Below are 24,829 nucleotides of genomic sequence, written 5' to 3'. Positions count from 1 at the left end.
AGACTAGATACTGGGAGGTGAAGTATGCCCTTCCCATACAATGCTACAGTGCTTAAAAATCTCAGAACACCTAATCACTTCCTAATGTAAAAGCTTACTAGTCTTTCCATTTTCTCTGCAGCATATATTGGAATCTCATACACCAACAGTGGCCATAACAACCTGGGAAATAATCCAAACTGCAAACACCACAGCTATTCCGATCAGGTCAACAATTCCGATCAGAACCATACCACCATGGCAATATGAAGTGGACAGTCTGTGTAGCTTATGGCTGCAGCTGACACATGATTATTGCATGCATTGTGTTGCTTCACTGGGTGGCAGTAATTGAATGGGATTTTACTACAAAAAATCTTCAGGAAATTGCAGTTTACTGTAGTAAACTGTATAACTAGCCTTCTCAACTCCACATGTTTCTAAAATCAAATAACTGCTCCATAAAAAACACAAGCAATTTTAATTTTATATTTTTGTGTAGATGAATTGAGGGCAAAAGCAGGTTTTAGTACTTTAAATGATTTGACATGCATTATTCTTAAAAAAAAAAAGGTTTCTTGTGGCATTCCTACCAAATTTTTCAATTTGTCAGACATAATTACAAAGTTAACTGGAACCATTTAGCAGACCAAAACAAGATGAACACTCAAAAGTTCAAATTTTTTAACCAGTAGTAAAGGAAGAATTTACATCTTAAAAATAAAAATAAAAGAAAAATCAACACTTCTGAATGTGGACCAAAGAAGTTGGATTTAAAAATGCAGGTTTATGCTCTGTCTTAGCCAATGTTTTCCTCCAGAAAATGCCACCTGGTACTACCATACATGAACATAAGATGATCACAGTCCAGACCTTTCTCTTCTGTGATCCCTGATGGCGGGGGAGGTTATTACTGCTATCAAAGCAGAAATCTATCTCTGTCTTTTAGAAACTCTCACATTCTCATCTCTGATGTGCATCGCTGATAAATATAATTATCAGTAACTATGTCATTTACACATTTATGTACCTCTTCAGGCTATTCGATCTCCTTGCTTTTAACATGGCCCTTTCTAATGTGGGTTTCCCTCTGCACTTAAGCTTTACTGATTTCCCTTTGGATAAAGGTTTCTTTCAACGCAATGAATGTTAATATGGACCGCACATCTTATTTCCATATTACCTGGGGAGAAAAAGCAAACAACGCTATTATAAATGCGAAAATGAAGGAAAGATCACTGCTAAACGTGTCGAATACTTCCGGGTTTAATGACTACAATCTGGAGCAATCACGTGATCACAGTATCATCCCTGCCCCCTCCTCTTCTACCCATCATACATCCCGGGGACAGAGAATTGTGTATTTGCGCCTTTAAGAGCCGTCCACCCCTCTTCTCTGCGCTAAATCTCCATCGCTGCTCCGAGAGGGCGAGAAAACACAGACAGCCTCGGCCATGTCCGTCAGTTCTGCTTTCAATGACGAGAAGGGGGGGTCGTCCAGCGTCGGGGAGCCCGAGTATGGTCACGACCCGGCCAGCGGAGGGATTTTCTCCTCCGACTACAAAAGGTAACGAAGCTACCTGCCTCCGTGTGGCTTGATGTCGTTTCTACCGTTTGTACCGGGGGGGGGGTGGAGGGAGGTGCCCTTTACTGTCTCTCAGGAGTCAAGGGAAGTGTATTTTACTGTCGGCAATTTAAAAAAAAACCCAAAACAAAACACAGCAGCTGGAACTTTGTTTAGCGTCAGGTCCGTGATTGAAAGACGCGTCTGATTTTTTTTCTCCCCCTGTCCGTGAATGTCTCACGGTGATTCGTGCTGGTGGTGTTAGATGAAGGCCCAGTACTGTGGTGATGTGCTCCATGAGCTGCTGGGAGCCGCTGGTGTTCACACCGGCAATGTTTCAGAGAGCAGTGAGAGGCCTGGTGGAGGAGAGCCCAGGCCGCAGCTCCGGCTTTCAGCACCAGCCCTGTTGGACAGCGGCCGACCAGGCTCCCCCAGCCCGGCCGTCAGCAGAAACGCCCGGGAGGGGAGGGGGTCGCAGAAAAAACAACCACATCAGTCCGGAACTGGATCATTGTCCTTTGCTCTCAATAGGTTTTGGTCTTCGTTGTCGTTCAGGATCTCAGTTGTTGTCCTTGTTTCATACAGCTACACGACAATAATAACAACATCAGCAGTAACAGTGCTGATGCACTAATAGACAGGCTTCTTTTCTTTATGATTCAGCTACCTGGTGATTTGTGGATGCATTGATTTGATCTTTAAGGTTCCCAGAGCAAACTACTTTGACATTACTTTTAAAGTGCTTGTTTAGCCTGAACAATATATTCTGACCTGTAGCCTGACTGATACTTTTTGAGGTTCATTCTGACATCTGCACATCCACATACAATTAAACGAAATCCTCAATACAGTCCTCATATCTGTTATTTTGATTAATCTTAAAGAAATATTGATTCAACAGGGCATTTTAAAGTTGAAAAATCATCTCATGCTATGAATACATAATGAAAACTCTGTTTCTACACTTAAAGCCATGCACTGAATCTATATAGACAAAAAATATGATTGAGGAGCCGAAACCTTCTGACAAACATACCACAACTCTTTAGCAGACATTAATTTCTTGTTAACTGATCAACTCTTTAACAGTCCCAATTAAATGTAACCATGCAAATGACTATTGCAGTATATCTTAGAGATAAGGCAGATTAATAGTTACAGCCTGTTTATTACCAGCTGACACAGTGAGGCTGGTGCTGTTTGCAGCTCGTGACATCATGATAGGTCCTTGTGAGGGGTCATCTGCTGTATCAGGAACCATCACAGAGACAGTTTAAAATGATCTACCTGGTGTTTATTCTGTATTGTGTCTGTCACGCTGATAACATTAGATACAGTCACAAACCTTTAGAAGAGTGCAGTTGACAGATGGGTGTAGTCTTACATAATAGTAAGGTGCAATGACCACCAGTTTCCATGTTCCAACAGGATTAGGCCAGTCATGATGGTGCCCATGAACATGCTGACCTTATGGCCTCAGTTCTCTGTATTGCATTAGTACATGAATATCATGGGCCAAAAGAAGGTCACAGCTGAGCAGTCAGAACCAATTTGATCTTAACTACACATCTAGGTAATTTTTGACACTCTCTTTCACTGTTTTAATGCTATTATGTTGAAAACAGACAGCCATGGAATCACAAACCAAATTTTTGGCAGTTCCTGTTACACGCTGTGTCTCCAGGACCACACAAACACACACAGACACGCACACAGATCCATAATAAATAGAAGAATAGATTACTTCAAGATGTTGCCGACTTTTACACTGAAACCGTTGCTGCATTCAATGGACACGGCTCTAATTCACACTTGTGATGTGTGAGCTTTTAAAGCAACATAGTGCAGTCAGAAATCCACCATCAGTTCCCAAACTGTGGGTGTATCTGTCAAAATCTTCTAAATTATTTATGTGGGCAAAAGGAAGAGGACCGAACATCCAGCTGCCAAACACAAAGTGGCTGCATCGGCAGATTTCTCATTGTGGAGGAAAACTTGTCTGTCAGGTAGTGCAGCAACATCAGGCATCCTGCACAGGGACTATTTGTTCCTTCGTTAATCTTTAAACACGAGAGGATTAGTCCGCCGTCAGACCAAAAGACAGGACAGGAACTGTTAGTATCACAGCCGGGGACGGGTCTCACTCTGGCAGGCTGGAGTATTGTGTAGCTGTTGCAGATTGAGCCATGGAAAGGGGATAAGGGAAGTGCTTATATGATGTACAGTACATGAAACAGACCTGGTAGTGTTAATTATTTGAAAGTTACACAGAATTTTCTCTTTTTTAACATGCTGGCGTGGCATGGCATAGTGTGTTCACTGTTGGTCTATTAAGAAAAAGATAATTTTTCCCTTAACTACTCAGCCTGGCTCATATTCCTCAATCATATATATATATATATTGCTGTTCTTTCTTATACCATCATATTCACTATAAATAAAGTTGAAGGCATCTCAGAGGCTCCACAACCCAAAAAAATCTCAGGGATTGATTCAGACGTCATGGGCTTAAAATTAAATATTAAATATATAATAACCTGCCCTCACCCAATGTCATCTGAAATTGGTTCCGCCCCTGAATGAGAAGTAGTTTAGATAATGGATGAACAAAAACTGACAATCTACATGACTGCTGTGTTAGGATCAGTTGCTTTTTATGTTTACAGTGGACATGTAGGGCTGTAGAATGTGGCCTGGATACATAAATGAATAATTATTGTGTGATATACACAGATCGATACAGGACGTTATTCTGTTTTGCTGCTCATTGATGTGTAGCACCTCCCAGAGGGCTGGAGCGAGAACAGGTTATGTCCTGGACGTGTAGCATGCAGTGATTCAGAACAGAACAGAGTGGGTGATGGCATTATAACACTGAATCAGCAGCCATTATGGCAGATTGAACTTCCTGAGCTGATACAAGAAGTGCATCTGCTGTTGACTCCTCTTGTGGTCTGAGGTGATGTTGGTAACCCACCAGAGGTGGTGTATGATGCTGGATCACAGAAGCTTGAAGCTTTCGAAGACAGTTATTTATAATAATGTTTGGGGGTTTTTTCTAAAGTCTGCTGGCATCTTCACAGTTTTAAGTGTGTTCAGCTTCAGGTTGTCCTGACTGTGCCAGTGGTCCAGCTGCTCTATGCAGACAGACAGATTGTGTCATTGGTAACGTTCAGCAGTTAAACAGATTGAAGGGATTTTTGTATGTGCACTGTTTGTCTTTAAATGTGTAATAGAGCAGACATTTCTGTAAAAGCATGTATGGAAAGATTTGGGATTGGCTCCAGCACCACCGCAACCTGGAAACGAATTAGTGGTTGAAGATGAATGAATGTATGAAAAGATAATGTTTTTGACACCTTTGTATCACAATGATATAGAGATACGAGAAGGGAGAATTTAGGTTTTTCCCTTTTGCTTTTGCCATTAACTTTTTTTGAGACTTTAACTTTGGTAATTGTTATCCATGAGTGAAGTGTGTGTGTTTGTGCGTGTCTCCTTTTGAACTTAATTGGTTCCTTTATTCATGTATGTCACATTAATAACATTTCATCATTGCTTGTTGCTCCTCTGCAGCTGGTACAGTGAAACCAGTACAAGTCCATCAGCAGCTCATAGAACACTTCACTATGACTCTCCAGCAGAGGGAGATCATTCATCAGAGATGGCTCATCTGTGGCCACTTTTCTGGGACCTCTGGATCTGAAGAGGTGCTTTTGCCCAGAGGCTGTTCAACAAATATTCACTTGTTTTCCAGTGTTATTCTCTGAAAGTTCAGGTTGCGTGCTAGTGTTACACAGATTTGTGTTTGCACTGGTTGAAGTCTGATGTCAGCAAAGCGAAGGTCCAGTTTAACCAGTTTGTCTTGAAATATGAGTGTGAAATTGCTGACTCGATCTTCACTGTAGTCTCCTTCGAAAGATTTCAGGTTCTGTGTTGTGTGAAAAACAAAACTCCTTTCAAACCTTTTAAAATGAATTTGCTGTCCTTCAGCATGAGCTGACCGGAGAATTGAGCCGATAATCGACATCAGTGAGTGTTTTGGCTTCTATGATGTGTGCAACACACGCTTCATTTTATATTTTACACGCTGACAGTTGCCATTTTCAGGTGGTTTCATTCGGTTATTTGGCTTTTTCTTTTTTGCTTTGTTTAAACTTTGTCAATTACATCATACCATGAGCAGTGAAGCTGTCGCAAAAGTAACTGGACGGTTTTTGGTTTTCTTGGCCCTCCTTCAAAAGGCTGATAGAATTTTTTAGAAATTTAGTTTTAAAAGCAGATATTCAGAGATGTTGAAAAAAGCAACTGAAAACGATCCAGTGGATCCACAGTGCCTCCATTGGCACCTCTAAAAGTGACTAATTAACGCATTGTAACTTGTTTGTCTAATTGGCAGATTGGTGATGCTTTTACAGGAGGTCACGTGCCAAGTTTCCTGATTGAGGCACTTTCAATCCCCTGTTTCTAGGCAACCACCTGCTGCATGGACACTTATATTTAATGTACAGACAGACACAAGAGTGTTGTTGGCCTTGTGTTCCTGGGAAATAAAGACAGAAAGAAAGAGCGAAAGAAAAAGGTCTTTCTGAAGTATTCCTAAAAAAAATTAAAATGCAGCATTGTTGAAAAAACAGAGGATGTCAGAGCAAAGCTAAAACTCTTCTTTCCATTACAGTCCCAGCAGGAAATGAAGATGAATGCACGAATGCATCTTCTCAAAGTGTTTTAAATCATAATTGTGATGTCTTTCTATTTTTGTTCAGTTGGATGGATTGTTTGGTAAAAGAAAACCTCTTCCTCCTCTTCTGAGGATTAGGACATCAAAGATTACAATTTATTAAAGCATCAAAAGTTCTACCTTCAAGTTATCCTCATAGTCCGTCCAGCTTTGTTCTGTTTTTCACACCACACACTCACAGACACATAACACTGTCAGTGGACCCTATAAATGCTGCAGCCCTGGGGCTTTTTTCTTTTTTCACTGTTCACACCACAGGTTAAAAATCTTATTAAGTCTTCAGCAAATGTCAACAAATTGGGCTGCTGTAGATCACAGGAAGAGCATTATGAATCATGTTTCAAGGCACTTATTTTAGTTTGAGCCAAACGAGTGGGAAGGGAGAGCGAGAGAGACAGGAATCGAGTGAACAAATGTGAGAGAGAGTGAAAGAGAGAGAGGTGTCCTCATCACGACTGCCAAGAAAGCTGAGTCATGTAAGACTAGGGGAAAAAAAGCACACCACGCTGAATATTAAAAATGAACGAGAAAGGACAATTTTTTAACAAAATGAGCAAGAGGAGTGAGGAATATTTAAAAGCATCTGTCGCATATTAGCAAAGATTTGTTGGCTGTGACCACAGAAAAAGGCAGATAAAGAATGTGATGGAGTGAGACTGGAATGAGAGAACCAGGAGGAAGAAGAGGAAGGATGACAAGCTTGATATGGTGGTGGTGGTGGGGAGGGGTGAGGGGGTGGGCAAAGTGATAACGTGGCAAAAGATGGGAGAGGCTGTGTCATTGTCAGAGAGCTCAGATGTGTGTATGTGGACATCCTGTGTACATGGACAGGCAGGGAAAGACTGGTGCAGCAACAGGATCCACAGCAGCAGGAGAGCAAAAGAGAGAGAGAGAGGCTGCTGGGCAAATAAAACTCCACGCCCCTCTCTACCGAGCATCCATTTACTGAGAGGCTGATGTGTGCTGCTTCACTGGATGCGAACAGACTCGGTTGTAACAGAAGAGGGGGAAGAAAAATCTCCAGGAGTACCAGTGGATCTGGATTACAGCACTCAGGCGGCAAAGTATATCTTCCTTTCCACCATAACGAAGGTGTTGAGCATTTCTGATTCTGTTTATTGCATCATTCTAGCCAGAAATGTCCACATTTGATGTCTCCAAGAGTCTCACTGAAAACGCTATTTGCTGACTGAAAACTGTTTGAAGAGGATCTGGAGGGTTTCATACAGGATTTCCCCAGAAAATCTGCAATCTTCCCATCTACCTAGGATTCTACAGGTTGCTCTCAAGCTTTTGGTTCAAACTAACCTTCAGACATGACCACCATGCAGAAGCTGCTGCAGCTGCCAGTGAATGCTGTGAACATTGTGAAGACGGTGCAGAGTCAGGTCCAAGGCCAGGAGGAGGACAAGAGCCCGGTGCTGACCCCCGACAATGGGCAGCAGGCCTGGTACAGCGCCCTGCAGCCAGATGAACTGCGCCATCTTCGATCTGGGGCTACAGGTGGAGGAGGAGTTGGAGTAGGAGACCAGGAGGAGCGAGCAGCACTGGATGAAGGTGCTGGTGGCAGTAGCGGTGGTAGTTTCCAAAGTCAACCTTTGCGGTAGGGTATTCCAGGAGAGTCCAGATCTATTCATGCTTTCAAGCTGGAGCTTCAAAGACAGTACTTGTAGCTGACGCATGAAACACATGACAAAGTTTGACAAGGAATACAGCCGAAGGTTGGAGACCACAAGAATGGAACCCAGACAGGAAAAAGAGGGCTGTGTCAGGATTCTTTATATTCTTTATGAAGCTGCAGATTATTTAAGCAGTTTAGATTAATAAAATAGTGAAAGGCTCCATCACGTTTTATGTCAGTCTCCATTGTCACAATTTTAAATGTTTATTATTTAACGTATTCCAAAACCCAGCAATAAATCAGTTTGCAAACCAGTCATTTTGGAGAAGGTAGAACCATGTGATACTGGGCCTTTCATTTTTAAAAACTGAAAAAAAATGATTAGCAAAAAGGCTCTGATGTGTTTTCTTATGATTAATAAGTGACTCACAGTTTCAGCTTCAGTCGAAGGAAAGGCTTCATCTAAACTACCCATAAATTATACAACATGTGAGTGGAGAAGGCTTTACTCTTCACAGTTACAAAGCAAAACAGATAGCCAAAGACCTTGAAGTGAAAAAGATGGATTTAGTGGATACTAAATGGATAGAGATATAGAGGTTGCTCTTTCAATGAAACATGCACCTGCATAATGTATCAGGCATTCTAAAAGTGAGGCTCTTCAGAAATAGATGTGCTTCAGAAGACATTGTTGTACCTTTGGCTTTTATTGGGTCATACCTGCAAACTGTGGTCATTGTTTCTTTTTCATTTTATTGCCTGAAAACTCTGCTGAAGTACTGATCTGGTTTGTTTAAAATCTGTCATGATGGAAAAACAGGAAACTTCCCAAGTCTGTTTTGAAAGATTCAGCTTCTGTAAAACAGCCTCAATAGCTGCTTATAAATGCTAACTGCAACTTGCCTCTGATTCATGCATATTCTTCCATATCTGTTTGGCTTGCCGTTGCATTTGTGGGATGCTCTGTTCCTGATGAGTGATATGACATTGCATGTGGAGTTTTTTTTTTTTATTCAATCATTGAACACTAGCCTACTTCCATGGAGACTTTTCAGCTGAAGGGTTCTGCTGATCTCTTGGCTTTGGTTCCAGGTAACCTGACCACAGGTGGAGTCTACTGTACCATTATGGGTTAAATAATTCAGAGGTGTTTGTAAAGGAAACACCTGTTAAAACAGCACAAGAAGAACTCCATAGAAATTGGAGACCTGGTGTCAGTGTAGAGTCCTACAAACCCAGTCAGTGGCTTGTGCTGCATTTAGCTGCTCGGCCTTTGTTTCTGATTTAATTCACTGATGTGCAATTAGATAGATAGATAGATAGATAGATAGATAGATAGATAGATAGACAGATATAACTTTATTGATCCCCAAGGGGAAATTCACCAAGTCAGGAGCTCATCAAAATAAAAATAAAAATGAAAAATATAAAAAACAAAAAAACTAAACATTATCCAGTCAGCAGGGGTGGAAATCTCTAGATATTATACAAGTACCTCAGAATGTTTAGTCTGTATCCTGGCAACAGTTTCATGGAGAACTTCACGTGGAACTTCAACAGTTGCTTTGGGTGGAATGTAAATATGTATTGTTATTATGATTAATATATATTATGTATATATTAATTGACTGACTTTCCTGGAGGGTTTTGTCTTTTGCTTGGTTTAAATCTCAGGTTGAACCTCCTCATTCAGTGAGTTGTTGTATTAGTTGCTGCTGTAGTTTGTGTTGTCAGATAAAATACAGATCTGAACTTCTACTCCAGTTAACAGTGTTGACAAAGCTGTACACAGTGCTATCCTAACACCACCTGCTACTCTCAGTAATTCATGTTTAACTCATCTGTGGCTGCTAATTGTTGTTAGTTTCTTGTGATACATTTTTTTAGGTCTGTTTTTCCTTTTTTTTATTGCCTTTATTTTAGTCAGTAACTGGCAAACAGGCCAATAGGAAACAGAGAGAGGGGAATGATCTGTGGCACACTATTGCATGCGCGCTAAAACCACTCGACCATCAGTCTGCTTCAGGTCTACTTACAATAGGATCTTCAACAAGCTTGTAATCAAACAGTGACACCCCACAGCTTTATTAATGAGACACTGATCAGTGGTGGTTTGTCAACTGCCCTTTGTTTAATCCTCTGTTTGATGTTTTTTATTATTATTCTTTTTTGTTTTTTGTATTTAAGTGACTGATGATAAATTGAAACATTTACTCATCATTTTGATAATGTTCAGAAAGTGTCTGTGAGTTCTTTTCATCGAGCTGCGTATATTCGTAGAGAGAAAAAGGGAGAACATACCAAGAATAAGGTCCAACTGCAGCAAAAATCATAATTGTTTGACACTAAAAGATAATGACTTGTTATTTAGGTAAGCTTGCAGCTACTGAGCTACATATGTCTGTCAGTCTGTCAGCCACTTTGGGTCCAGACAGAAATATAACCACTGGACCGATTTTTTTGAAACTTTGTTCAGACATTCATGGTCCTCAGAGGATAAAATCTAATGACTGACCTGTCCAGTTTTGACTGAAATGTTTCTATGGATTCTAATGTTCATAATTGAAGTAGCATCATCTGTTGAATATTTTAATATTTAAAATATCATATTGTATCTGCTAAATTAAGAACCCTGCAAACTAATTTTTGAATATTGGCATGCTAATAACTAAAGCAGTTTTTTCTACGGACCTTATGAGTTGTTTTTAAAAAAAAAACCATCACACCTGTGAAATAACATCATGTGCCACATGGCTGGCAAAAAAAATATGTAAGACACACCCAAATGGCACATTTGATATTAAAACCAAAACGGTGTCCCCTGAAGATGTAGTAGGTGTTTTTGGTTCAACTTATAGTTTACAGTTCAGTCAACACCAAAATATGATTTGGGAATTTAAAGTTGACATGAAAGGCAGTGGACAGAGGACGTTTAAAACTGTAAAAAAAAAAGAAGCTAGTTGATAGAAATGCTCATATTTCTAGAGTCATGGCCAAAGGCTCTGGCCATTATCATGATTTCACAGGAAGAAATTAACCCGTGGGAAATTTTCTGCTCAAAATCAGAATTAGCATTACTCATCCTCATGTCTGGGCACTCCCTGTTTTTCACTCCCATTTTATAGATACTGTCAGGTTTAATTTGACTTTCTTTGATGAATTTTTGATTTTAAAGTGTTTGATAGAGGGAAATATGTTATTCGTGCAATGCAATTATGAACACGTCAATGTAGACAATAGCAGAAATCTCAGCACAAAGAAACACACTTGTGAACACTTGCACGTCTGCACATGCAAACACGCACACACACACAACCACACACACATACATATTAAAGTAGGACAGAGTAGTGATAAATCAAATGTGTTGTGTAGCAGCCCTTCACTACAGACTGCAAGGCCTTCAGTCACTGTTCAAGCATCAGCCCTCACATATACACAAAAACACACTAGCACAAGCTTCTGTTTTTTTAACTTAACATTTGTAAAAATAAATGAATAAATAAATGAAATTTGTCAATAATGAAATGCATGCATTTTCCATATCAGTCCATGTGCCAGGACAGATGAATTTTAACCCTAACCCCTAACCCTAACCCTAACCCTAACCCACTGAGTCATAATTAGGGATTACAGCCATTTAACACATAGCTGCGATACGTGTAGTACATCAAAAAAATAATAATAAATCTATGAAAGATTTTAGGCTCATCCAAATGTTTAATAGACCATATTTGGGTGAATTAAGAAGAGGGTTAGGGTTAGGGTTATGACCAAAATGAAAAATCAACATGGGGAAGGAAGAAGTTCTTTATAGACCGGCATAAATCAATCAAAATAAAACAAACCTAACCGTTGTGGAAAAGGAAAGGTAATGGAAGTGGTTTAATTTATATAAGAGAGCAGCTGGTGTCTGAACTGCTTCATATCCAGCACTTGTGATACAGCAGTGTGAGGGACAGAATCCAGTCCCACAGGAGCTGACAGTTTATGGGATCCTCCCTGGAGTAAATCACTTTGTTTCCTGAGCTCTTCTCCAGGGGCCTTCAGTCCTTTACGGAAACAGTGACAGATCTGACAAAGACTCTGCAGGAAGGCAAGAAATCTAACCTCATTTCATTTTATTGCATCCTTTGTTACCTTGGAAACTAGTTTTGGGGGGGCGGCGTGCTATTTCACCACCGCACCCACCACTAATCAAACCCTACCCTTCAGACCTACAGCTCTGAGCAAGCTAATGACCTACAGCTCTGTGGTTCCAACCCGTTTGAGAGTTTCATGTTGTGTTAATGAATACTAGCTGACAGACAGACAAGACAAGAACGGGGCATTAAGTCATTTTAAATGTTTTAAACACAATTCCTGTCAGCATGAAATTAGTATTCAATGTTGTTCAATTGTTGGAGAGCAGATTGACTCACTCTATTTTATTGCTTGTGATTATTCTGTTAATCTGGTTTATGTTTCATCTGGCTGCTCTTGTTTTAATTTGTTGGTTTTATTGTTAGTGTTTTGTGTATGTTGTGTGTTGGTGGATGGGGGGCTGATTTAACACCTGACTGCAAGAGAAAATGTCCTTTTTGGCACACACTGCCATATTTAGAGGTACAGTACATCTGGAAAGTATTCAGACCACTTAACTTTTTTCACATTTTGTTGTTCCAGCCTTATTCTAAAATGGATTAAATTCCTTTTTTCCCCTCAAAAATTCTAAACAAAATACCCCATGATGACAAAGTGAAAAAACTTTTTTAGAACAAATGTATTAAAAAAAGACGCTCAAATGTTGCATATACATAAGTATTCACACCCTTTGCTATAAAACTCAAAATTGAGCTCAGGTGCATCCTGTTTCCACTGATCAGCCTTGAAATGTTCCTCCAACTTGATTGCAGTCCACCTGTGGCAAATTCAGTTGATTGGACATGATTTGGAAAGCCACACCTGTCTAAATAAGATCCCACAGCTGACAGAGCACGTCAGAGCACAAACCCAGCCATTGGTTCACAGTTCAGCTCTCATGATACTGACAGAACCTCCTGGTTCTGTGCTGAGTAACACCTTAAGCAAAACATTTCAGATGGTGACAAGTTCCTGCTAAAATATCTCCATAGAGTCTGTCAGATGTTTCTAAGATTATGTCACTTTCCAATTACTCTGCCTTTATGAACTGCATTTTTAAAGGCCTCCATATTTTCCAAGCTGAATTTCCCTCCTCCAAGAGAATCATTTCTGGGCCATACTTCCAGAGTTTGATCAATTTTTGGAAAACTGTAAAAGAGGTCTACATTTGTTATTTGAAGCCCCCATTTCTCAGTGTGTTCTGATTGCCTGTTCTGAAAATGACATAAGCTCTGAAATGTTTTTTCTCTCCATTCTTCCCCTCAGACATGATGACCTGAAGGAGATGTTGGACAGCAACAAAGACTCCCTGAAGCTGGAGGCAATGAAGCGGATCGTGGCTGTGAGTATAAATAATGTTTACTCTGGGATTTCACTGATCAGCAGATTTGGCTGCGTGCAAAGGACATTGGCACTGAAAGTTTTCTAGCAAAACACACAAAACACACAACACTTCATTATTCATTTATACTAACAGGAAACAACCAAAGCTCCCTCTCGGCACCAGGATCAGTCTCATAATTTTGATGGTGAAGATCTCTGCCTAATGATTCTCTAAAGATTATCCAATTAAAACTGTACTGTATTTAAAGGGATTTAACATCCTTTGGCCAAAGGACAGAAGCATTTTAGATGATACAACTACAGTGACAAGAGACGCAAACTGCACACTCAGCTGTTAAATATTCATCATCTGTGACAGACTCTGTCTCTGAAGCTCCCTACCCATCTCTTCATACATTATCCCTGCAGGACATAAAAGACAAAAGATGTGGGAGAGCATCTAAAAGGGGTGAAATAGAATATATATATCAAGATAAAAGTATTAACTTATCTTAGACACGATTCAAACTCTTGAAAACCTTCACCTTGTGACATTCTCATTGCGTTTTCTACTATGTGTTATCTTGTGCAGATGATTGCCCGAGGTAAAAATGCATCAGACCTCTTCCCTGCTGTGGTGAAAAATGTGGCCTGTAAGAACATAGAGGTTTGTAATGAGTGCAATTTCATCAGTTATTTGTCCTTTTTTTCGAATGTTTGTATACTTTTTTATTTTAAGAATGATTTCTTTATGTTCCTTGCTTGAAATTTATGTTATCACATTTTAAAAGCCCTGTGGGATTTAGTTATCTCAGTTGAACAAAATTGCAATTTTCCTCTACTCTTTTTAAGGTTTTTATCACTTGGCCTTATCTCAGATTTACCTTAGTAGAAATAATTGAAGTAATCTGCATCATTTGGATTAAATCTTGTATTTTTCAGTTTCCCTCACTTTTTACTGTTCTGTCCTACAGGTGAAGAAGCTGGTCTATGTCTACTTGGTGCGTTATGCTGAGGAACAGCAGGATCTTGCTCTGCTCTCCATCTCCACGTTTCAGCGTGGGCTGAAGGTGAAGCAGTTTCCCTCACATCGTTGATTTGAGAGGGAACACATTTGTAAAATACAGCAACAATTTACTCCATATTCTTCTAATTCACAATGTGCGCTGTGAAATCGTTGTTTTGTACCTTTGCAGGATCCAAACCAACTGATCAGAGCCAGTGCCCTCCGCGTCCTTTCCAGCATCCGAGTAACCATCATTGTCCCCATAATGATGCTGGCCATCAAAGAAGCTGCCTCCGATATGTCGCCATACGTCAGAAAGACAGCTGCTCACGCCATTCCTAAACTCTACAGGTGACCTACAAGGAATTTTTAGCTCATAGGCCCCAGAAAAAAAACCCTTAGTTGTCAGTAACTAAAGGTGCTAATCTTTTATTTCCCTTTTCAGAGGATTTTACTCCTGCACTTAATGGAGGCTACAAGTGACTTCAATGATTTCAAAGATCATATTAATGAATGTGTGATGGAAATTAGTTTTTAAGAAAATGTTTACAAATTTATACTGCCTGAGAAGCATGAGATCAAAAGTTGGTTTGTCTGATTTCCATTGTGAATTTAAAGCCCTTTATAGCAGTACAATGTATGACCCTCAGAAATCTATTAGCTGTCAAGCACTAGAATTCATCACTCCTTTTCTTACGTTTCTTCATTCCACACATTTAAGTGTTTGATCTCCTCTCTTCTTAGTTTGGATCCAGAGCAGAAGGACCAACTGATCGAAGTCATAGAGAAACTCCTTGCTGATAAGACCACGGTCAGTAGAGATTTTAGATCTTACTTACATTTTAAAAATGCAGTTACTCATTTACCTGCTAAGGAATGACAGTTCAACTGGGATGTGAATGGAAATATGTAATATATGATACCAAAACAAGCGGTGCAGTGTACAATCACCATCTTGATGTTTTGTTAGACTCAGACCAGTAACGCCTAAGGGTGAGGGCATTATGTTCCCTGGTATCATTTTAAGTCATCATTCAAATCATCCTCATCTGCTTATCTGGGGCCTTGTCGCGAGGGTACCAGCTCCAGCAGACAACCCCAAACTTCTCTTTCCACAGCCACATTGGCCAGCTCTGACTGGGGGATCCCAAGGCGTTCCCAAGCCAGTGTGGAGATATAATCTCCCCACCTGGTCCTCGGCCTGCCCCATGGCCCCCTCCCAGCTGGACATGCCAGGAACACCTCCCTTGGGAGGCATGGTTTGGGCATCCCTGTCAGATGCAATCTCTTTCTTTCAGTCATGACCCATCGCTCATGACCATAGGTGAGGGTAGGAACAAAGACTGACCAGTAGATAGAGAGCTTTGCCTTCTGGCTCAGCTCCCTCTTCATCACAACAGTGCGGTAGAGTGAATGCAACACCGCCCCTGCTGCTTCGATTCTCCGGCCAATCTCATTCTCCATCTTAACTCTCACTCGTGACCCTGAGATACTTAAACTCATTCACTTGGGGTAAGGACTCATTTCCTACCTGGAATACGTATGCCACCAGTTTCCTGCTAAGAAAAATGAAAATCACAAACAGGATTGTTGACAAAACACGGCCCTGGCGGAGGCAAATCCCCACCTGAAACAAGTCCAACTTATTGCCGAGAACCTGGACACAGCTCTCTCTTTGGGAATACAGAGATTGGATGGCCCTCAGCAGAGACCCCCCACCCCATACTCCTGCAGCACCTCCCACAACATATCTCGGGGAACCCGGTCGTACGCCTTCTCCAAGTCCACAACACACATGTAGACTGTACAGGCATCCTGCCAGGATACGTGCGAGGGTAAAGATCTGGTCTGTTGTTCCACGACCAGGACAGAATCCGCATTGCTCCTCTTCAATCCGAGGTTCGACAATCAGCCAGTCCCTCCTTTCCAGGCTGAGGAGTGTGATGCCCCAGTAATTGGCATACATCCTCTGGTCCCCCTTTTTAAACAAGGGAACCACCACCCCGGTCTGCCACTCATTTCGTACTGTTCCAGACTTTACATACCATGCAATATTGAAAAGGCGTGTCAACCACAACAGCCCCTCAACACCGAGAGCCTTCAACATTTCCGGATGGATCATCAATCCCCGGAGCTTTGCCACTGTGGAGTGGTTCAAATACCTCAGTAACCTCCTCCCGGGAGGTCGACACTGATCCTCCATTATCCTCCAGCTCTGCCTCCACCCCAGAGGACGTGCAAGTTGGATTCAGGAGTTCCTCAAAGGGCTCTTTCCACCTTCTGACTACCTCCTCAGTCGAGGTCAACAGTGAACCATCCTTGCCTTAAATGGCTTGGATGTTCCCCTGCTTTCCCTTCCTGAGATATCAAACGGATTCCAGAAACACCTTGGCGCCTCCCAAAAGTCCTCCTAGATGCATTCTCCAAACTCCTCCCACATTTGCTGCTTTGCCTCCCTCACCCCTTTAGGCACCTAACACCCTGAGGCCACAGCTCCCTGCGGCAGCTTCAGCAATAGAAGTTTTGAACATCGACCACTCAGGGTCAATGTCCCCAACCTCCCCAGGGATGCAAGAAAAGCTCCACCGTAGGTGGACAGAGTCCTCCTCAAGACGTTCCCAGTTCACCCACACTACACATTTGGGTTTGCCAGGTCTGTCCCAAGTCTTCCCCCGCCACCTAACCCAACTCACCACCAGGTGGTGATCAGTTGACAGCGCCGTCCCTCTCTTCACCTGAGTGTCCAACATATGCGGCCTTAGATCATTGACCTTCAGCCTAGGGTGCTTTGGTACCAAGTACACTGGTGTTCACTATGGACAGTACATGGCTAGCACAGAAGTGCACAGAAGTCTAACATACAAATACTCCAAACTGTTGTTTGGTGCGTACACACAAACAACAGTCAGAGTTTTCCCCCCCACAACCCTGAGGCGTAGGGAGGCGACCCTCTCATCCACCAGGGAAAACTCCAACGTATGTGGCACACAGCCGGGGGCTTGTGAGTATCCCCTGACCCCATGAGCAATTGCAGAGAAGAATAGAGTCCAACCCCTATCCAGGAGTAGGAATCCAGAAACAAGGCTGAGCGTAGAAGTAAGTCCTACCAGATCCAAATGGTAGTGCTCCACCTCCCACACGAGCTCCAGCTCCTTCCCCCCAAGCGAGGTGACATACCATGTCCCCAGAGCCAGCATCTGCTGACTAGGTCTGGGTCGTTTAGGCTCCCCGCCTTCACTGCCACCCAACTGGCACCCGCACGCCCGACCCCATTGGTTATCTCTGCAGGTGGAGGGCCCACGGGGTGAAGAAAGTACCACGTTGCTTTTTCGGGCTATGCCCGGCCGGGCTCTGTGGCATGCCCGACCACCAGGCCCTTGCTGACAGGCCTTCCTTCCAGGCCTTCCTTCCAGGCCTGGCTCCAGAAGGGGGCCCTGGGCTTCCTCCAGGCAGGGACAAGCTTTTATCCCCTCGTTGTTCCATGGGATCTTATGAACCACTCTTTGTCTGGCCCCTCACCTGGGACCAATTTGCCCTGGGAGACCCGACCATGGGCACTTGGCCCCAGACGACACAGCCCCCAGGTTCACAGGGGCACACAAACTTCCCCACCATGATAAGGTGATGGTTTTCTGGGGAGACCATTTTAGTGACACTGTCATTTCTCTGGATTGCATGGTGGGAATTCCTCGATTTGGTACAAATGTCCCTCGCCTCGAGGGTCCAGGTCACAGTGATCTCACAAAACATATTTTGGCTGTGAATGAATGATCTCTTCAATTTAACACAGGATAAAATGTATTCCTTTTATTTTATACCTTAAAAGTCAATGGTCAACTTCGCTGTGACATAATCCCCCTGCAAATTCATTTCTGGCCATTATTCAATGCTATCAACACCATAAACATAATCATTGCTATCAATGCTATCAACACCATAAACACTATAATTGCTATCAATGCTACCAGCACCATTAACATTATCACCACTATCAATTCTATCAATGCAATTAATACTGTCTATGATATCAACACCATAAACACTATCATTGTTAACAGCGCTATCAATATCATAGACAACATGAATGCTAACAGTGCTATCAACAACATAAACACTATCAACTCAGTAAATGTTATCAACACTATCAATACTAGCAGTGTTAATATTTCCTGGAGCTTGGGGAAGGCATTCAACCATCCGGCTCTTATTTCTACCAGTTGATAGGAGTTTGTTCATTATGAGTACACAAAGGCAGCAGGTATCCTAACCATCATCACTTTTTGTATGGCTGTACATGTGATGCAGCTGGTGGCAGGAAGCGTTGTCATGGCGTTCGAGGAGGTGTGCCCGGAGCGTATTGACCTGATCCACAAAAACTACAGGAAACTGTGTAACCTTCTGATTGACGTGGAGGAATGGGGGCAGGTCGTCATCATCAACATGCTGACCCGCTACGCCAGGACACAGTTCCTCAACCCTAACATCAATGTGAGTCAGAATGTTTAGTGTTCCTATGAATAACCAGTTCATTCAAATCTGAACACTGTTTCTACTCGATGAGTTATATTTATTTCACCTGTGAGGTATACATTAACCAACAACCAGTGCAACAACTCTGGAATCATCTTTAGAGCACAAAATAAATAGTTTATAAACATGCATGGTAATGTAATGGATCACAAAGTTGGTGTTTAAATTGTTGCACGTGATGTTTGTGATGTGTGTGTATGTTGCTTTACACAATTGGATAGCAGAGCAGTTGTTTTTTTTTTTCAGGTTAGTGATAGTGAAAATATCTCAGCACTATCGGTTAGAGTCCAATATGGAGTCTTCAGGTGAATTGATTTGCTCACCAAACAATCCTAAAACCAAAGATGTGAAAGATTGTGAAGCTCAAGCAAGCATTTTTTTTTTACTCTTTTATGGGGTAATTTTTATTGACTGAGTGAATAAGCAAATTTTAGTAACTATACCACCACATTTATTTTGCGCTTATTTCAGATATTCAGTTTTTCTTGAGTGGTTTGATTTTGCAGTGCGCTTTGTGGTTTATGTATCCACTGTAGTTCTATAAACAGACACATCACCATACAGCAATTAATGTAATAATATATAGGGTTATTAGCATTGATTAATGTGTTCTGTCACCAACTACTTATTTGCATAGAAATGGGATTTTAGATTTTTGAGTAGCCATAGTGTATAGGTGAATTGTTTTGGCATAATACAGCTGCCATTGTTACTGTGCAGAGGTGCAAATTTAGATCATCCTCTCATTATTTTCCTCTTTCTCTGTTGCCAACTTCCTAATTCCTTTTTATGTATTTATCAGTTTTTCCGACCCACCTGGCAACTTATTTAGTCATAACCAATGAAGAGAAAATTAAGTTGAAAATTGTGTTTGTGTTAAGTCGACTGCATGCAGTAAGAAATTCTTTGCTCTACAAAAGTATAACAGGAGGGCTAAAGAAAATACTTCTAGTGTTGCTGTTTTGTTTTTTTTTTGTTTGTTTTTTTACAAATATATTCAAGAGCAAATTGCCATGGTGACTCCTTCTGACCTTAAACAGACCAGTAACTACTTTTCATGCAAGAGAGGTTCCTGTCTCAGTCCCCCCCTCCCAGTGTCTGATGGCCACTGTCTCTGCAGGAGTCACTGCTGGAGGAGGGGAGTGGCGGGGAGAAGGCATTCTATGGCTCAGATGATGATGAAGATGAAGATGAGGAAGAGAAGGAGAAGAAAGCTGAGGCCATGGCCATGGCCAAGAGGAAACCGTATGTGATGGATCCAGATCACCGGCTGCTGCTGAGAAACACAAAACCGCTGCTGCAGAGCCGTAACGCAGCTGTGAGACTGCTGAGCTTCTAAATTATACACACACCTTCACCATTATAACAGCACAGTCCATTAACTCTCCTTCTGAGACCATTACCATGGTAGGAAATGCAATTGTTTCCTCCTGACTTAATTCTGCCTTGAGCAGCAGGTTGGTGTTGTGATTAATTGAGGTTTTGATAATCACAGCTTTGCATTATATTAGTGGGCATCTGTCTAGCTGAAGTGTCTTTAATCAGACCTGACCTTGCTCTGAAAGTCAGACAAGTGACAATTTCAAGGAAATTAGCAAGGCATCACATTGCATTGCTCCTGTGGTCTGATTTGGTGCTCTGTGGTGCTCCATGTAAGATGCTAGAAAATCCACCTGGCACACATTATTCCACCGTCTCACTTCTGCTGTGGATCTTAGGCTATTTAATAAGGAAACAAGTATTGCTTAAGTCTCTGAAATTGCATTTTAATGCATGTTATTGTCTTAACCCTATTAAGAAATCAATAAACGGTTCCCTTTAGCCAGTCATCTCTTGAAATAGCTGAATTTGTGGCGGGCCTTCAAGCAGCTCTTACTTTGTTCTTGAGTGAGTACCAGTGGTTAAATGCCATGTAGTTGTAGCTCCCAGAGACTTTATATGAAGCTGGACATACCCTTAAAAATATCATCCATAGGTTTCTGTAGAGCAGGTCACATGACTCAAGACTTTAGCAAAATCTGGTGTGGAACAGCACACTTCTTGCTAAATTATGAGTTTAACTACATGAAGTTCACCCTCCATACAGATATTATGAAGCCTGAAATTAGCTCTAGAGACTGGTCTGTTTCTACCAGGCTGCAAACATGTTTCATTTGGTTGTGCTGTTGTGTCTACTGGAGCCAAGAGCTAACCCACCCTTATATCATCCACCAGTTTGTGAACTAATACTTCATTGAAGCCTCAAATTTGTTCTGAGGAAAAAATCTTTGGGGGAGAGGAAGGGGATGGATCTGCTCTGTAATCTATCCTGATAGTGTGATACTGTCTGCCAGTACGGTTGCCGTGCTGAAATTCACACTCTGCTTTACAGCATATTTTCCTCTAAAACGAACCATCATTATTTAAGAAATAAACATCATGCTGTATTGCACCATTGAAAATAGAGACCATTACCATCAATAGAAAAATGTTTACTAAAAATTTTTCTATGTTCACTTTATGTACAGTCCACAGTTGGAGCCAACCTCAAATGGCTTTTTTAGGAAGAAAGAAAAAGTGACCAAAATTATCATCTAAATTTGTATTGAACCTTGGTCTGATTTTTAGCGACTTGTTAAGGTTCCACTTTTATTTTTACTGCATATAATAGAATCTAAAAACCCATTGTGCACTACCTGCTCAGCAGCAAACAGATGAAGTTAGTGACCAGCTGGTGAACACTTGTGATGGAGAGTTTGCATCTCAAGTTTCCCTCAGGAGGTGGTGGAGAACAAAACAGAGCTACATTTGGTCGGGTATTCACCAGGGGCTGAGAAACAAGACTCCAGATCAATGGTATTGTTCAATATGCTAACACATTCATCATAACATCTTTAGGTAATTTGTTTGATAGGGTACTACGTATATCAATGTCATATCCGTAGTTTGCTGTGCTGCTGCCAAGGGGCATAAAAAATCAGTTGCTGCATTTGTTCCAATATGCTGTCTGAGGCCTTAACTGATCTATACAATGCAAAGTTGAATGATTTATTGTCGGATGGTTTTGTGAACTTTAAAAACCTTTTAATCTTCTCACTTTTACCTTGAAGCTGTAGAAAAATGATAAACATATTCACCACAGTGGCCGAATAAAACCTGGAGTGCAGCAGCATGAGGCAGTATGAAGAAGTGTGTGCAATGGTAAAAGACTGTTGTAATGAATGAATTTTCAACAGAGAACAAAGCCTGAGAAACATGACTCAGAGGGACCTGGCACAGTACAGTACAGGCCAAAAGTTTGGACACACTTTCCTGTTCATTTGGATGAGATGGTGTCCAAACTTTTGGCCTGTACTGTATATGCAGCCTTTTACTGTGCCTTATATTGTGAGATTGATTTAGCCCTGCTTTGGTTTTCTCATTCCCTGCATGTTTAAGGTGGTGATGGCAGTGGCCCAGCTGTATTTCCATCTTGCCCCTAAAGCAGAAGTGGGAGTGATTGCCAAGGCCCTGGTTCGTCTCCTGAGGAGTCACAGGTGAATGTTACGGGCTATCATGGGAAATAATCTGTCTACTGAAATTGATATGTCATGGCATATTCTTAAATCAATCAGTGTTCTGGCCACATTTTATATTTGTCACCCTCTACACCCCCTTCAAATCTGAGACAGAAGGTGGGAGGACACTTTGTCACAGTTAGGGTTCCTCAACTATAGGGAACCTTCTATTGACAATTAACTTCCTCAGATGCAAGTTATTATAAAAAAAGGCTTTTTAATTCAACTTTCTATTTATACACAGCTTTATTGTTTTTTTTTTTTTCATTTAATTTTTATTTCAACATCCTTCATCTTTATTTCATGCAGCACTTTGAAGCATACATAAAAATGTAAAAAAAATAAATAAATAAATAAATAAAAAAAAAAAACCCTAACCCTCTGACCAAAAACACAGAGCTGAACGTGATAAGAAAAGCCATAATGACCATGCAACCCAAAAATATGAAAAACAGTATGACACCGACAACATGACAAATGAGGGGGGTCAAATTGATCTTTAAAGGCCTGATGGAGAAAGCTAAATTAAACAGGGAGCCCAGTGAGGCAGAGGTAAACATGAGGACATAAAGCATCATACGTTTTACCATTCTTTATTATATGCAAGGAATCAGTGGTATTTAAGCTGTGTTGGGTTACTACTCTGATTTACAATGCATTATAATGCCTATAAAATACACATCTAAAGCTACAGGAGTTAAAAACTGAATATTATGGCAAGAAAACTGGTTATGCATTACCATGGTTACCTCCAGCTGTCTGATCTTGCAGGATAACCCAGTTAAATTAACTATAAGATTTTTAAAATGTGAATCCAGTTAAAATAGAAAATGTTCAGATGACTTTTCATTTGTTGAAATGGTGTGTGTGTGTGTGTGTGTGTGTGTGTGTGTGTGTGTGTGTGTGTGTGTGTGTGTGTGTGGTAAATATTGGATTTGATTTAGCTGCAACAGCCAGCTAATAGCAGTCTTCCCTCTGTTTTGCCAAATGTTTTATTTTATTTTAATATGATTTACCGTAAATATTCTACTATGGTGTGCTTTTCTTCAAGTTAAGATTAACATTGTAGACATTAACATTTGCAACATTATCATTTGTTTTCCACAAACATTTTGAGCTCAGCATCAAACTTCATTGCTGTACTCAGCAGAAGTTATCTCCAGGTGAAAGGCACTCATTTCACTCATTTCTGCTGCTCAAGTTAGTAGGCCAAGCAGCTAGCCTTTGACCTTTCTGATAGCAGCTCAGTACAGCCTCCAAACCAGCCTGAGGGTGTATTTTTATTTCTTTATTTATTTTTTTATTTTACCCTCTTGTATTATAAAATAGTGAGGGCACTACCTGTTCCTTGCCAAGAAGCCACATCTGACAGAGAAGAGACAAATGTGCCTCTAAAATCCCTCTAAAGTTAAATGAAATTGTCCCTTAACCAACATAACACTTTTTGTTTGCTGCTGATGCAGCAGGCCAATGCAATAAAGCAGAAAATGGATTTACGGTGAGGTTCAGAAGTTGACATTTAGTTTTCAGCCAATGTGACCCAGAAAAACTTTCCTCTCTACGGTAGTGGCTGTGACATTTGACAGTTGCCAACTTTTTTGTAATGTCATTCGTATTCCCACTAATGGCTACTACAAGCTGGTCAGTAGTTGGTGTAATGATAACGATATGATGCAAGGGTCAACTTGTATTTTTTTTCCCTTCATTCATCAATCAGCACTCGAAAGGCACTGCACACCCACACAGGTCTTTTCATGTGATTAAACCTGCAGTCAGGTTGATGCTGGATTGAGTCAAGTCAGAAGCTACTTAAAGTTAAAAAAAGTCCCACCAGCAGTTTTACAACTAAGACTGAGATCATGTCAATCGAACATGATCTGTATAGCGTCACAGTCAGGAGAGGATGGAAAACTTTGGTGGACCAAGTGAAAATGACTGTGGACCAGGGGTCCAGGGGTCCTTATGATACATTAACGTTAGGAAATGATTTCCAGAGCTTTCCAGCTGAGGGTTTAACTGAAAAATATTGCCATTCACTTCAATGAGTTAGTGTCCATTCTATAGTGTCCTTTTTTGCTATTTGATTTGAGCAAAATAATACAGTGTGCACTACTGACTTGTTATTGCTTTTGTCTTGCATGTCATTGACTCCCTGCAAGAGCACCTACTATAGAATAATTACAGTAGACAGTAGACTGCTGTACCATTATGCTTTTACTTGTCAGCAAGCAAAGAAATGAGCTGTATTCTCAACAAGGTGATGCAGACTTATAGCCTGGAAACACTTATACACTGATCTACTAATTAAAAATATTATAATAATAATAATAATAATAATAATAATAATAATAGAATAAATGATTATACTGCTGTGATGATCATTATGACCAGGTCATGGAAAAGAGAA

At 41.0% G+C, this 24,829-nt stretch overlaps 1 protein-coding gene across 6 annotated transcripts in view; it reads left to right on the top strand.

Annotated features, from left to right (window-relative positions):
• Positions 1–1,400: 1,400 nt before the first annotated feature.
• Positions 1,401–24,829, top strand: part of ap3b2 (adaptor related protein complex 3 subunit beta 2) — a 43,485-nt gene continuing 20,056 nt past the window's right edge. For 5 of the 6 annotated variants that reach the window (XM_029522306.1, XM_029522302.1, XM_029522304.1 and 2 more), the window contains exons 1-9: positions 1,401–1,546; positions 13,294–13,369; positions 13,943–14,017; positions 14,325–14,420; positions 14,547–14,707; positions 15,101–15,167; positions 18,662–18,844; positions 20,007–20,204; positions 22,304–22,401. In XM_029522306.1, the coding sequence (XP_029378166.1) occupies positions 1,434–1,546; positions 13,294–13,369; positions 13,943–14,017; positions 14,325–14,420; positions 14,547–14,707; positions 15,101–15,167; positions 18,662–18,844; positions 20,007–20,204; positions 22,304–22,401 (1,067 nt within the window). In that variant the 5' untranslated portion in view covers positions 1,401–1,433. Of the gene's footprint in view, positions 1,547–5,461; positions 5,576–13,293; positions 13,370–13,942; positions 14,018–14,324; positions 14,421–14,546; positions 14,708–15,100; positions 15,168–18,661; positions 18,845–20,006; positions 20,205–22,303; positions 22,402–24,829 lie in introns of those variants that run through there. The other variant, XM_029522305.1, reaches the window with a different exon arrangement.

This window comes from Echeneis naucrates, chromosome 16 (genome assembly GCF_900963305.1).
Source record: "Echeneis naucrates chromosome 16, fEcheNa1.1, whole genome shotgun sequence".
Taxonomy (NCBI): Eukaryota; Metazoa; Chordata; class Actinopteri; order Carangiformes; family Echeneidae; genus Echeneis; species Echeneis naucrates.
The sequence above is the reverse complement of the archived record's forward strand: the minus strand, read 5'-3'. Positions and strand labels throughout refer to the sequence as shown.